At 34.7% G+C, this 16,302-nt stretch overlaps 1 protein-coding gene across 1 annotated transcript in view; it reads right to left on the reverse strand.

The window, feature by feature from the left end:
- LOC114330735 (agrin-like) overlaps nt 1–16,302 on the reverse strand; it is a 245,440-nt gene that overhangs the window by 45,648 nt on the left and 183,490 nt on the right. Inside the window, exons 12-15 of the mRNA XM_050662959.1 lie at nt 14,512–14,636; nt 12,328–12,436; nt 6,460–6,681; nt 994–1,173 (exon numbers count right to left, since the gene is read on the reverse strand). Of these exons, the coding sequence (XP_050518916.1) occupies nt 994–1,173; nt 6,460–6,681; nt 12,328–12,436; nt 14,512–14,636 (636 nt within the window). The remainder of the gene's footprint in view (nt 1–993; nt 1,174–6,459; nt 6,682–12,327; nt 12,437–14,511; nt 14,637–16,302) is intronic.

Here is a 16,302-nt window from a genome sequence, read left to right on the forward strand (position 1 = left end):
TTGGCATCATTCGATAGATTGTTGAAAAATATTGAACATGTAATTTTTAGTTTTTCGATCTAACGTTAATTTCTCGAAATATTCGCTTTTTTCTTGTGAAGCTTTGTGACTCACCCATTTCCTTACGCCCTGCTCAAACCGTCAGGTTTTTGAAATATGCACTGTACTGCATGTACTTTAACTTACCTTATCTTAATCTGACAATTTCAAGTTTTTCTAAGGGTGGACCTTTTTTCGGGCGCCCCTTAACGAACTCCCCTGTATTAAGATCCAATATATGGTAGGGCTACATTTACAGAGTACAAGGTTTCTCCCCATGTGATTTTCTGATACCCTCGAGTAACTGCAAAAATCCCCGCATGAGCTTCCCTACCAATATGGCTCAAACCATTTCATCACAACCAACTCCAAAGATTTGTCACCGATTAACAATTATTAGTGACCGCTGATCAGGTGCAAAAGTTAATAATGGATAGAATAATTTTATTATTTTAGAATTTGCTAAAAAGGCATGAATTTAGTTAAATAAAATATTTGAGAGTATTCTGAAATACAAAAAATTTTATTTTCCTCAACAACTTTAGAAACATTTGTTGACAAGAATTAAAAGAAGAAATTATTATAACATAGTTTTCTATGGTTTTTGAGTTGATTTTAAAAATAATGAACCCTCTTGAAATGTATTTTTTATTTATTAACAAAAGTAGAAAACATTGCAAAATTGTTTGCATTAACTTTAACAAAAACAAAAATAACAATTATTATAAACAACAAAACCGGAAAAAACCGATAAAACCGTTTGAAAAAAATTAAGTGTTACGGTTCGGTTCCAAAAATTATATTTAATATAAATAAGGGTTCAGTTTCGGTTCTGGTCCACAAAAAAACATCGGTTTCGGTTCGGTTTTCTGTTTTTAGCGGTATGGTCCGGGTCCCTGGTTTGGATAAAAGGATATAAGGTTTGAAAAAGTGATATTAATGTAATATACATACCCAAACAGTCTTGTCGGTCTGATGATTCGATGTAGTTGGAAACGCAAATACAGGCTCCTTTAACACAATGACTGTTCATGATGAGGCAGTCACTATTTTCCGAACAGATATCGCCCAATAAGGCCGTCAACACACGCACGGTAGCTGGAGTGGGTCGGTACGCTGGAGCAAACTCATTACCTGGACACACAGAAAAATTATAATAATATATCTAGAGATAGCATAGATTGTAAGCAGTAACTGATCGAATTATTAGATCTTTGAAAAAATTGACCTTCTTTAATATTTAAAAAGGTTATAATTATTGAGCTACTAAATATATTTATCTGTTTCTTCTTCGTATTTTATTACGTTGTCACACTTTATCTTTTTTCAAGTGCTTTCTTCCAACCTGAGGTTGGATCGTCACAATCTTTAGATACTCTATCTACCGCTGCTCTGAAGAGTTCTATTGAATTGAATTTAAACCAGTTCTTTAAATTTTTCAACCATGCACTCTCCTTCTTCCTATATTCTTTCCTTCCCTTATCTTTCGTTGTATTATCAATCTTAGCATTTCATATCGCTGTTTTCTCATTTCTCGCAATACTTCAGTCTTCATTTTATTGTGTCCATGTGACTGTAGTTTATTTATGTGTTCTTGCTTCAATGTCCAGCTTTCAAGTCCATATTGCAGTATCGAAAACACGTATCATTTCAGAGCTCTTACTCTTAGTTATAATTTAAGGCATTTAATGCAGGAGAATTGAAGACCACAGGGAAAGAACTTGATAAGTCCACTTTTTAACATTTTTTGGAATAAAATGGAATAAAATAAACAACGTACAGGAAAAGAACTTAACATGTCCATTCCAAACAGGGGAAAACGTTGATAAGTCCAGGTACTCCTAGTAGTCTGCAACAATGTGTGTGCAGTTTCTGTGTTGAATTATTATCCCAGATTTAGCCATACGGTTCACACTCCCTCTAAGGGGAAAATTGACTCATCCCAGATACCTACGGTATCAAAAGGATTGAGCTCTGGTGGGACTCTTTCCATGTTATCGAGCCCTAGGTGACTTGATATGCAGGTGTATCTCCCAAACATTTTCGTACACTTCTGGCCGTCGCGAGTAGTACAGCTTTCTGCATGGTCTTATAAAGATGTTCATTCAGACCCAGCTTTTTGATGCTTTCGAGGAGAGTCTTCGGAATGGCCCAGTAGTAGACATAATAATCGGTATTGTCTGGGTACTTTGCATTCTCCATTGTCTCCGTATTTGAATTTCCAGATCTCTGTATTTGGCGATCTTTTCAGTAAATGTACTACGTAGATTACTATTGTTAGGTATCGCCACATCAATTAGTGTTGTTTGTCTTATTAATTTATTAACTAGTACGAGATCTGGTCTATTATGTGCCACTGTTTGTTCTGTGAGCACGGTGCGGTCCCAGTATAGCTTGTAGTTGCCATCCTCAAGCATACTCTCAGGAACGTATTGATAATATGGGAGATTGTCCGTTTGGAGAAGTCCCAGTTTGATAGCTATCTCTTGATGAAGGATCTTTCCAACTGAGTCATGCCGTTCCTTGTATTCAGTTGCAGCAAATGCCTGGCAGCCCCCGGTAATATGCTGGATGGTTTCTTGGGCTTGACATCCATATCGGCATCTGTCGTTTTGAACCTGAGGGTCTTTGATGATATATTTCAGGTAATTTCTGGTTGGTATAACCTGATCCTGAATGGCCAGTGTTGATCCCTCCGTTTCAGAAAACATCTTTGTATTGTCGACATAGTCTTGGCTGACCTCATGGGGATGTCACCCGTGTAGAGGTTTACCCATCCAGGTGCGGATTTTTTCGTCTTTAGTGAGGTGGTTTATGCGCACTTCTGGTTCCCTCAGTTTGATCGGTGTTGTGTCATCTACTGCGCAGATAGCGCAATGTAGAGTAGATGTCTCAGCCTGCATCTGAAAATAAGTTCTTAAGTTAGCAATTTGTTTGTCTAATTGCTCATCTATATCCATAAGTCTTCTTCCTCCTAAATTCCGTGGTAATGTCGTTCTTTCCACTGCACTTTTGGGATGGAGTTTTTGTGCCTTTGTGAGGTGCGTTCTTACTTTCCGCTGAAGATTTTATATGTCCGTTTTTGTCCACTTAACAATGCCAAATGAGTAGCTAAGCGCGGAACATGCGTAGGTGTTTAGTGCCTTAAACAAATTTCTACTGTTAAGGTGTGAGCGAAGCAGCTGTTTTACCCTTCGTATAGACTCTGTAGTTATCTCTGTTTTCATTTGCTTATGGTCAATTTTCCGCGCTTGCTTTACTCCAAGATATTTATACATATCGTTTTCACCCATGGCCTCGATGTTCTGGCCATTTTGCATATCGAATCCTCCGGGTTGTACTTTTCCTCTGACTATATTTAAAATACGGCACTTGCCTAGTCCGAAGTGCATACTAATATCATTAGAAAAAGTTTCTACAGTTTTTAGTATCTCATTGAGTTTGTTTCGAGTGGAAGCCATTAATTTCAAATCATCCATGTACAATAAATGATTAAGCTTCGCCACCACAATGTTGTTATTTTTGATGCTAAAACCTGCGTCTGTGGAGTTCAACAGCTGAGATAGTGGGTTCCTAGCTAGACAGAACCACAGAGGACTCAACGAATCTCCTTGAAACAGGCCCCGGCTGATTGCGATATTTTCAGTTTCGATGTTAATTTCACCAGGTGTTTGAAGGTGAATTCTAGTTTTCCACTCTGTCATTATATGCTCTAAAAAGGTCACTATATTATCATCAACTTTATATATTCTCAGTATATCTATAAGCCATTCATGCGGCACTGAATCAAAGGCCTTCTTGTAATCAATGAAAGCAGTAAAAATATTCCTCTTTTTGGAATATGCCTGGTTAAAAATGACTGAGTCGATGATGAGTTGTTCTTTGCAACCCATGGAACCCTTAGCGCGTCCTTTCTGTTGAGGTTCTATGATATTGTTCAGAGCACAGTGTTGGTAGATACGCCGAGCTACACAGGATGTGACCAATTTATACAAAGTTGGAAGACAAGTAATTGGGCGGTATTTGGCTGGATCTTAGGTGTTATTTTGATCCTTCGGTATTAAATAAGTGGTACCCTGAGTTAGGAATGCTGGTATATCCTGCGGATTAGAAATGACATGATTAATTAGTGTTGATAAGGATTCATGAACACTCCAAAACTTCTTGAGCCAAAAGTTTTGAACTCCATCTGGTCCAGGAAATTTCCAGTTATGAAGCTCTTTGATGATATTTGAGACTTCTTCAATAGTGAAGGGTTCGGGTGTCAAGTTCAGTTATTATTATTATTATTATTATGATTATTATGTATACAGGGTGTCCAAAAAATAATTTGGGAATTAAATGAATTGACGCAAAAAGAAGAAAGTATGTAATTTATTTAACTCAAAATACATTCTATTGCTGTCAGAAAATATAAAAAACTGTTTTTTAAAATTTGGCAAATAAACATTGCTTTTCGCTTAAATTAAATGTTCAAACTGCCAAGAACTAAACATTTCTTTCTATTTTCTTACAACAGTACAATGTATTTTGAGTTAAATAAATTACATACATTCTTCTTTTTGCGTCAATTTATTTAATTCAAAAATTATTTTTGGTCACCCTGTATAAATAATGATATTAATGTTTATATTACTGAATATAGAACTGAACACCCCTTCAAATGAGCTACCACACGATCCCTATTCCCATTTAAAAAAAAATCATCTGATGTGGTAATACGTGATGATCCTGGCAGGATCGCCATGATGTGGTAATACGTCTGGTGGCTGAGCTATTGCGCCCTAAGTGCGGGATGTATAATAAAATACCATTCTCACTATATAATTATATCTGAACTTCACAGTGTTCGTTTAAACAATTAAACAACGGTCTATATGTAAACAATAACAATGTCTCGTCACTTCTCTGGTTCGTTTATATATACAATACTAAATAATAACATAGATAAGTTCAATAGCGGTCAATGCCGATCATATGTAGACATTAATATAAACTATATAATATTTTATTTCGTAGAAGTTCTGTTCAATGCTAAGGGTTAACGTACCATGTTACACATCGATTAAGTCATCGCGGTCAGATGGATGACGTCACTAGTATGAAATATATGCCAAAAACTTGAAATATAAAAATAAAAATCGACCTGTTTCGGCATTTCCTTAAAATCTAATATCTACTGCCAAATATCGAGGTGGACTGTTTTCTTTGGCCCACCCTGTATTGTAAAATGTTATTTTACGACAATGTTTCAGTTGATACTTTTTGCAGTAAAAATATATTTGCTTTATTTATGTATTATTTTTGACAAAAAGTAGATAGCCAATGATTTTATAGGAAAATAAATTGGCAAGTCCTTCTTTAGGTACAGGGGAAAAACTCGGTAAGTCCATGTAGACGAATAAAAACCAATTAATACCATGAATATACAATATAAATTTAAAATACCTAAAACGTAAATCAACAACCAATATATAAATTTTTTTCCTTTTTATTACTAATTAATTGTAAGACGTATTTTAACATAATCACAGAGTTTAAACTTTAAAAATGTTCTCCTGAACAAAATTAAAAATGTGACTTATCAAGTTATTTTCCTGTGGTCTTCAATTGTTTTCGTTTTTACAAACGAATTTTTTGCTGTTTCTATCCTGGTCCTTTTTCTGTTGTTTTATCATTATTTTATGAAATCCAGCTTCCTAAGTATTTGTATTTATGAACCCTTTTTATGGTACATCTCTTTATAGTCTATCGGTACATCTCATATGTAGTCTTTTTTATATTCATTTTTAGTACATATTTTTCACAGAAAGTACTTTTCTTGCTTCGTAGTAGTTGTTCAGCAGAACTTGCCATAGTTACGGTGTCGTCTGCATATCTTATGTTGTTAATAGTCCTTCCGTTAATTATTATTCCTTCACTTTCAGATAGTAATGCTTCTTCAAAAATGGATATATTATATACGTTGAATAGTATGGAGACATAATACATCCCTGTCGAACTCCTCTCCTGATTTCAATTGTCGAACTGAAATTGCTATCTATTAAAATTTGCGATCTTTGATTTCAATAAAGATTTGTTATTATTTTAAGTCCCTTTTGTCTATGTATCTTTAGAATTAATACAAATTTTTATTTATATTTCATTTGTAAACCGCCTTTAAAAAATAGCTCTAATAATTTGATCTTTTACTGTAGTAAATACAATTTATTGAACATACCACTTGCAGAAGTAGCATAAAAACTTAAAATGGAATAAAATAAACAACATAGATTTGTAATAAAAATATTTTTAAGCATATTTAACTTATCGAGATAATCTTGTTCATTCTCTTATCTGGTCGTGGACCAGATCAGTTTATTGCCCGGATCAGTTATGAAAAGTTTCTAAAATAGCATAAAATGGATAATTATGTCTCACCACGATTGCGGTATAACATGTTAGTGTTGGGCTCATTTCCACCGAAGTCAGTACCAGGAAATGATACCGGATGCACGTTACTGCTTCTTTCATAATAGTATCTGGGATCCGGAACCAGGAGGTGACGGGTGGATTTGGACAGAGGAGAGCTTATTTCGTCTGGCTGGGTGAATTGTTTAGGATTCACACCGCTGTAGGGCCAGTCAGTACTTTGGATGTCATCTGAAACATTTAAAATATTAGTCACAATTTTTGGTAATTTTGAAAATACATATAACTATAAGATATAAATGTGCAAGTACAAAATGAATTAGACCAGTGGTTCTCAACCTTTTTGAGTCACGTACCACAAAATACTTTTCATTATTTTTGGTACCACGTAACTGAAATACCTATCTAGATTTGGCTATGTATTAACTATAATAACTGATGTTGCCTGTGTTTTTGCGTTTTGTGTACCACCGCAAATAATGATATGTACTACCAGTGGTACATGTACCAGAGGTTGAGAACCCCTGAATTAGACGAATGAAAAATTAATTGAATTTTGAGAACTGACTACACGTTTTAAATTAGGTACGTACATTATAAGAAGCTGCACCTGCCACAGACATGATTGCGGGAAGCACATGTTTTATTCATAAGAATAAACATAAAACAACTTGGACATCACAAAATGCCAACACCACAAACCAAATTGACCATGTAATTGACAGAAGGCTTTTTACAAACCTAATGGACGTCAAAAGTAATAGAACCTAAGAAGTAACAGAGCCTCTTATTGATGTTCTAGAATTATTGAGAAAAGCGTTGATGGAAGTATCTCCTATTTTAAAATATAACTCACTGGTTAAGAACAATTTTTTTACTTATATCTAAGAAAGAAACCGGAAACAAGGTTTTCGGAAAAATAGATTTACCATTGATGCAATATTTGTTATCAGACAGATAGCGGAAACATCCATAAAATTTAATAAACCCTATGTGTTTCGTCGATATGAGCAAGGCTTTTTTTGACAGATTGCGATTAAAGAATATGTTAGAAATAATGGGAGAAAAAGGGCTAAGCCACAGGCTAATTAACCTAGTACACGATATTAACAAACAGTGTAAAACACACATAAGAGTAGGACATTTGACAACAGAAGACATAGTTATAAACACAGAAATCCGTCAAGGCAATTCACCGGAATGGGACGTTTCGATGCCGCCGGTTCATCGCCGGCCGTTTCGATGCCGCCGGTTCATCGCCAGTCCATTTCATCGCCGTCATATCTCGCATTTCCTAGAATTCCTAATTAATACTAAAAATAACTAATAATTGTAACTGTCGAAAATTCGAAATATATCAGATAGCGATTAATTGACTGGCGATGAATCGGCCGGCATCGGCATCGAACTGGCGGCATCGAAACGGTGGCGATGAAACGTCCTAGACCCCAATTCACGGGGCCCTTTCATATTTAACTTTATAATGGACAAAATAATAGAAATGCTTCCCAGAACAGCTGGATTTAAGATGGGTAACACCTTCGTTAGAGTCGTTTGCTAAGCAGACGATGCTGTCCTTATCGCCGATTCTGAAGACACTTCAAAGGCTACTGTATGCATTTAATACTAAAGTTAAAGAACTAAATATGCTCATCAACACCGAGAAGATTAAGTGCTTAGTAATTTCCAAAGACCCGATAAGATGCAAATTGGAAATTGACTCCAAAACTGTGGAACAGGTGAATCAATTCAAATAATATATTGGTGCCGAAATAAGAAGCTATGAAAATCTCTCAAAAGAGGACAGAGAACAAACAATGGAAGCAGCAAGAATCTCGGGATGTCTGAAAGAAATCGTATGGAAAAACAAATATCTAAATACCGAAAGCAAAGTCAAAATTTATAAAACAACAATAAGATCTATTATAACATATGCAGCAGAAACAAGACCAGACATAAGTAGAACGTTACAAATGATGAGAATAGTTGAAAGTATACAAGGCAAAATTCTACTAGAAAGAATAAGAAGTGAAGACATCAGAGAAAACTGTGGAATGCAGGACATAGGAAGGTGGGTCAGACAGAGACGAAGATATTGGAACAAACATATAAAGAGAGTGAATAACCCAGTAGGGTACTATACCACAGGGTAGACTACCAAAACGATGGCAAGAATGCTGGACTTCATCATCCGGGGAAGACTTGATAGCAATGAACAGGCAGTAGCCTACTAGCATCATCGATCATTCTAGAAAGATGATGAAAAAGAAGAAGAAGAAGAAGAAGAAGAAGAAGAAGAAGAAGAAGAAGAAGAAAGAAACCATGAAACAGCAGCAAAATACTTTTCAATATCACATATATGACAAATCTGGATTTAAGCGTGAAAAGCTGTAGCTCTAGAAAAATATCTTACATAACCTAGTCTTACAGTTGCAACTCGTTACATATTTTTTAGCTATACATACTTTTGTTTTTTGGCGGATCTTCACTTACTAGCGTACTATCAAAGCTCTCTTTCACTCACCTTTAAATAACATGATTAGGTACTGGCCTTGATCATGCTTTTAAGCATTAAAAATATTGTTTTCATTAGTTATTTTTATAAATTCTAGTAACTTGGATATTTGGACATTAATAACTATGTGACAGTGTTATTTGACAGGGTCACTTATAAACGAAACCAAGTAAAGGACCATCACATGTCGAGGTAAAAAGAATTTGTGGAGATAAGAGAAAAGTCCCGGATACAAAATTTATTATTAAAATAATAATAAATAATTATTTGAATCTGAAAACTTTTCTTATTGGAACCCCTTTCTGGTAACATCCTTAATCTCTGACTTTTACAATTTATAAGACAAGAGACGACGAATAAAGAAAGCGAAAAGGACTCTAAAATATGCAGTCACATTCCGATTTCATTCGTCTAGGAAAAAGGTCCGAAAGAAAGTTCCTATTACTCAATATCTGAGTAAAGATAATGTAACGTTACAAACGTCACATCTTTGATATTTTATTTTTAAATAATTATTTTATTTTATTTTCCTTAATATTTCATTAACAATAATTTTCTTCTATTTGTTTTACCAGTTTTCTTCGTTAAAAACTCGTTGGCGCCCTCTTTGTTTATTCTCTTTTATTATCCTCTTTTATTATCCTCTTTTATTATCTTCTTTTATTATCTTCTATTTAATATATCCCTTTTTATTTAAATCATCAACTGAAACGTACCCCGTATTCTTACTCTGTAAGTAACTGTTTTTCAATACGGAACATGCCCGCCACTGCCTATGTCGCACTGTCATGAAAGTGACACTTCATCCCTACTCGCTGTCATTTCAATTCTCCAAATATTTTAGTTTTAAATATATCTTTTTAATTTACATGTATGCACGTTTAGTAATCACAGTTTTAACTATTCTCCTCATCTAAATTCCATTTAATTTACCCTTGCCATCTACTATTTTTGGATACTATTTGGCAAAGGTACAATTTGGTTTTCTTCTTGATTGTTGATATGTGTTTTACTGTTCTAGTTTTTTGGATAAGATTAACCTTTCTCCCTCCGGGAGCCTCCAGAATCAAGCCATCCACACCGATGATGGAACATAAGGCGAAGACAACCATGACATCCAGACTGCAACGACCACCATCTCTACCTGCAGGGGCCTAGGGCCGAACACCCGCCCAGGCCTACAAGAAGTCTACAACAGTACCATACGACATCAAGAAGTTACCATCAGATACCAAAAGCCATAAGTATAATTCAGAATTGTTAGTTTTTGGCAAGAATTTGAATATATTTGTTAATGCAATTTAGTAAGTCATATTTTTATTATATTTTTATGAACAATAAACATGATTAGTTAAAAATACTGCTTTGTTTGCTTTCATTCCAAACTTTCATAGTTTATTTCTAAGATTAGGACAAGACGAACACACACCTTGAGAGACTGAGCTAAGCTAAGAGTGTAGCGATGGCTATCTTGGTTGGTTGAAATATCATTTTTGAATGTTATTTCAATTAGCTGGGGTAGTCTATCGCTCGCTTATTTCGTTTCAATAAAAATACCAGTGAGAGACAGTTTATGTTTACCTTTCGATACAGAGGCGATATACAATCTCCAGATAGCTCAACTGAGGATGTCGTAAAACATGCAGTCCGATAAGTACTTAGCCTACAAAAGAAAAAGGAAAATTTTGAAAAAGTAGCAATTTATTTCTCTACATAGTCTCCTTTTAGCTCGATACACTTGATCCAGCGATGATCCAACTTCTTTAACCCGTCTGAAAAATACCTTTTCTCGAGGTCTGCAAAATAGGCTTCCGTGGCGGCGATGACCCCATCATTCGAATTAAATTTCTGCCCAACGAGTGTATTTTTCAAGTTTGGAAACAAATAGTAGTCTCACGGGGCCAAATCTGGAGAATACGGTGGATGGGGCAACAGTTCGTAGCCCAATTCGACCAATTTGGCGGCCATGGCGACGGCGGAGGTGTGAGCCGGTGTGTTGTCATGGTAGAAGACCACTTTTTTCTTTGCCAAATGGGGTAGTTTTTTCTTCAATTCGGCGTCGGATCGGCCCAATAATTCGGCATAATAGGGCCCTGTGATCGTTTTGCCCTTCTCCAAGTAGTCGATGTAGATCACACCTTGTGAATCCCAGAAAATGCTGGCCATCACCTTTCCGGCCGATTGGACAGTCTTCGCCTTATTCGGAGTACGTTCGCCGGGTGGTGTCCACTCTTTCGACTGTTCCTTGGTTTCTGGTGTATACTAGTGAATCCATGTTTCGTCGACGGTTATGAAACGACTTAAAAACTCCTTCGGATTACACTTAAATAGCGTTAAACATTGCTCTGAAGTGGTCTCACGGTTGCGCTTATTGTCTGAAGTGAGCAAACGCGGCAACCATCGCGGCGACAGTTTTTTCATGCCCAAAATTTCATGAAGGATGTGACCTACGCGGTCTTTTGAGATGCCTACTGTGTCAGCTATCTCGCGCACCTTCAGTTGGTGGTCTGCCAATACAAAATCGTGGATTTTTGTCACGTTATTCTCCGCAGTAGCCATTTTCGGGGCACCTACGCGTGGCTCATCAAAAACCGACGTTCGTCAACGTTGAAACTCATTAAACCAATTACACAGCATTCAAGCGTTCTTTGATTTCGCTACGTGATTTTCCTTCCTAAAACAAGAATCGAATCACCGACCGATATTGCTCTTTTTCAATTTTATTAAAATCCGCAGACAAGCTGACTTTCACACGCAATCACAACAATATTATAATTTCGATTTGGCTGAAATTTTGACATTAGCCGTCTACGAGAACGCATTAAATGACAGTACACTTCATTTGCGATAGAGGCGCCATCGGGCGGAGAGACTAAGTACTTATCGGACTGCCCTAGTATTTCCTAGACGAATAAAAGAGGAATGTGACTGCATATTGTGACTTTTCGCTTTCTTTATTCGTCGTCTCTCGTCTTATAAATTGTAAAAGTCAGAGATTAAGGATGTTACCAGAAAAGGGTTTCAATAAGAAAAGTTTTCAGATTTAAATAAATTATTTATTATTATTTTAATAATGAATTTCGTATCCGCGACTTTTCTGTTTTCTTTAAGAGATGTCGCTACAGCGCCCTAAAAGTGGATTTTAAACTATTTTTGAAATTCCACTTAAATAGACAATTTAGTTTCGTTTTGATTCAGAGGTGTGCACGCAGCTCCACTGAGGACGTCGTAAGACAGAAACAGCTGTCTGGAGATTATTTATCGCCTCTGAATCGAAAGGAAACATAAACTGTCTTTAACTTTTAAAAAGAATTTGTATTTCATATAGTTACTGATGATGTGTTAAATTAAAAACTGCTTACCTTTACAAGAACCGAAACCTTGGAGAACAATATCTCTCTGAAGCTTGCAAGCAGACCGTCGTAAATCGCAAGAGGAACTGTAGGTTTTTCCGTCGCTGCCACATACAACCTGTTAAATAATAAGATGTTATATGGTATACCTATACAGGGTGTTTCATTAATAATTGTCCATATAGTAACTGGAGAAAACTTAGCACAAAATACGAAGATTTAACCTAAAACACTTAAATAAAATGTTGTTCCTTACTGAGTTACAGGGTGTTTTATCTAAAAATTTTAAAATTATTTTTGCTTAGCATTTTAAAACTATTCGACATATCCTTTTTATACTTGGCAAAAAGTGCGACTACTAGACACCCTACTAAATTATAATAAACAAACGTCTCTAGCTACTACCAGAGGCGTACGACAGGGGATGGTGAATGGTTGACCCTTCTCAAATTCTACACCACTGGAGGAATTACTATTTTAGTGCCATTTTTAGATTCTCCAATACTTTCGACGTAAATCATGTACTCTTCATTGGTAACGATAAAGTCATTAGTTTTCGAGATATTTGAAGTTAAATATGAAACGGCACAGTTATTTTGATTAATTTATGATATAATTCATATGATTAAAATTTAAAAATTATTTGTACCCAGTACTTTAAAACTATGTGGCGTATCCTTATCATACTTGGCAGAAAGTGTAGGTACTGTACACCCTACTAAATTAAGATAAATAAACGTTTCAAGCTACTACCAGAGGCGTACGACAGGGGATAGGGGCTGGTTGACCCTTCCCACATTCTACGCCACTGACGAAATTGCTATTTTAGTGTAATTTTTTTTATTTTGCAATACTTTTTATGTAAATAATATACTCTTCATTTATAACGATAAAATGATTAGTTTTCGAGATATTTGAAATTAAAAATGGAGCGACACAATACATTAATCAAAATAACCGTGTCGTTTCATTTTTAACTTCAAAGATCTCGAAAACTAATGACTTTATCGTTACGAATGAAGAGTATATTATTTTCATAGAAAGTATTAGAGAATCCAAAAATTGAACTAAAATAGCAATTTCGCCAGTGGCGTAGAATTTGGAAAGGGTCAACCATTCACTTTCCCTCGTTGTATGCCTCTGGTAATAACCAGAATTGTTTGTTTAACATAATTTAGTAGTTTGTACCGTACCTATACTTTCTGCCAAGTATGAAAAGGATACGTCGAATAGTTTTAAAATGCTGAGCAAAATTAATTTTTAAATTTTTAGATAAAACATCCTGTAACTCAGTAAGGAACCACATTTTATTTAAGTGTTTTAGGTAAAATCTTCGTATTTTGTACTAAGGTTTCTCCAGTTACTATATGGACAATTATTAATGAAACACCCTGTATATACAGGGTGTGTTACAATATGTATTCTACATCCGCCTGCTTATCTCTATAAAAATCCAACGAATTTTAGCTTCCTAGTACTCAAAATGTGAGTATAACTAAGGTAGCAAGAGACAGCTTTAAAGCAAGATTTACTTTGTTTCAGAGGCCACCACCATCCATTGACGTACGTTTCTTTCTTTTGAATTCCTCAGACCGGCCTGTGGTGTACTCTGAGGACTTCAAAAGGAAGACACGTACGACAAGGGATGATGGTCGCCGCTGAAACAAATTAAATTTTAAGCTCTCTTATTACTTAAGTAGGTTACTAATCGAACTTGCCTGGTATATTCAAGATAAGACAAACAGTGAAGAATGACGTTTAATTATTAAGTTTTATTCTGCATTTACTATATATGTATAAATATAAACGATATATAAACGATGTATATAAAACGATAAAATCCTTTTTATAAAAGGTATATTTGTTAAAATCCCTAAAAAGGGCTACATCACAGCATTAGTTTTCGATCGGATGACCGATTATCATCAGTGCTTATCTAAAATTTGTATAACCTGATAAGGTATTGCAAAGTGTTTAAAAACTGCAATATCTTATCAGGTTATACACATTTTAGGTAAGCACTGATGATGATTGGTCATCCGATCGAAAACTAGTTCTGTGATGTAGTTTTAGGGATTTTAACAAATATACGTTTTATAAAGAATTTTATCGTTTTTGTAATATATGGTATACAGCCAACTACAGGAAAATTTTTCCTCGTGGATTTTTATATATAAATATGTTTCAACAAACCTGAGAATCTCTTGAATTTGTGCAATTCAAGTGACATTCACACAGTGCTTTTCTATCCTTTTCTATACATACTGCTCCAAAGTAACAGTTCCTTTCTGCACAGGTTGACGGATTGGCCATGGACGCTAGATCTGTTGCTAAAATACAGAAAAAACTGCTAATCGTAATATCAAATCGAAAATAAAATCACATAGCCATATGGTTACTCATTAAAAAGTTGTAGTGGTTGAAAATATACGAGGTAGCTACCCATTTTATTATACCGGATGTCCACTTATATTTTCCCCCATTATAACTGTCTATAACTTCTAAACGGCTCAAGATAGAAATATGAGGTTGTCGCTGAAATGTTTTATTTTAGTTAAAGTTTTGTTTGAATGGATTGAATTGTTTATATCGTTTAAAAAAAAATGGCGGAATTTTGAAAAAAACGTTGTTGACTGTTTTTTTAATGAAACAGTTGATGAAACAAATGAAAGTTTTTTTAAAATCGGTTGTCAAATAACTGAGTAATTAATTTTTAAAATGAGTGATGCAATGTGGAAATCACATAACAGAATATCAATTTCCTTATGTTATAATATACATATTTAGTTAGGTGATATCCATGTTGCACCCCTCATTTTAAAAATTAATTACTCAGTAATTTGACAACCGATTTAAAAAACTTTATATCGCTGGATAGGTGAATGACCGTTCTTTCAATTTACAATAGAATATACTAGGTGTTCCATAAAAAAAAAGTCAACAAGGTTTTTTTTTCGAAAATCCGCCATTTTTTTCGTAATTGAAAGTGATATAAAAAATTCAATCCATTCAAACAAAACTTTTACTAAAATAAAATATTTCAGCGAAAACTGCATATGTATTTCTATCTTGAGCCGTTTCGAAGTTACAGGCAGTTAAAATGGGGGAAAATATAAGTGGACATCCGGTATAATAGATATTATATAGAGAGGTTAAAAATCATGGAAGAAATTAATTTTTTTGAGAATAGGCCACTTTGGAGAAAAATTCCGTGACAGATCGATTTTTATTTTTAAGTTATGAGTTTTTGGCATATATATCATACTCGTGACGTCATTCATTTGGACGTTATGACGTAATCGATGATTTTTTTAAATGAAAATAGAGGTCGTGTGCTAGCTCATTTGAAAGGTTATTTAAGTCTCGATTCATTAATATAAACGTTCACCTAATTATTTATACAGGGGGTCCAAAATCATTTGAAGAGTACAGGGGAAAAACAAGGGATGTCACATTTTATACATATTGAGATAAACACCAATAAAAGTTTAATTCTTATGATACCTAAAAACTACTTAGGAGTTTCTTAGCAGAATTCTAGCAATTCTTATTCTATAATCTTAATATACTATTAGTTATATTAATTTATTAATTTAATAATGCACGAAAAAACTGCTAACATTCCTTATTTTTGTCCAGTGGAGTGCGGACAATCCTGGTCCTTCGACTGGATACAAAAGCTTAGAAAATTTATATAGACTGATCTTTCTGTTTATTGTTCTGAATCGATATCCTAGTCGATAGTACTTAGTTATTGCTACCACATGACGAGAAAAGCCAAAATGATTGAAAAAGTGACGTTCCTTGTTTTTCCCCTGTACTCTTCATTTGTTTTCAATTAAATTATTTGACACAAAAAGAAGAATGTATGTAATCTATTTAATTTAAAATACATTTTACTGCTGCCAGAAAACGGAAAAAAATGTTTATTTCACAAATAAACATTGCTTTTCACTTAAATTCAATACTCAAGTTGCCACCCAC

Source organism: Diabrotica virgifera, chromosome 10 (assembly GCF_917563875.1).
Source record: "Diabrotica virgifera virgifera chromosome 10, PGI_DIABVI_V3a".
In the NCBI taxonomy this organism is placed as follows: Eukaryota; Metazoa; Arthropoda; class Insecta; order Coleoptera; family Chrysomelidae; genus Diabrotica; species Diabrotica virgifera.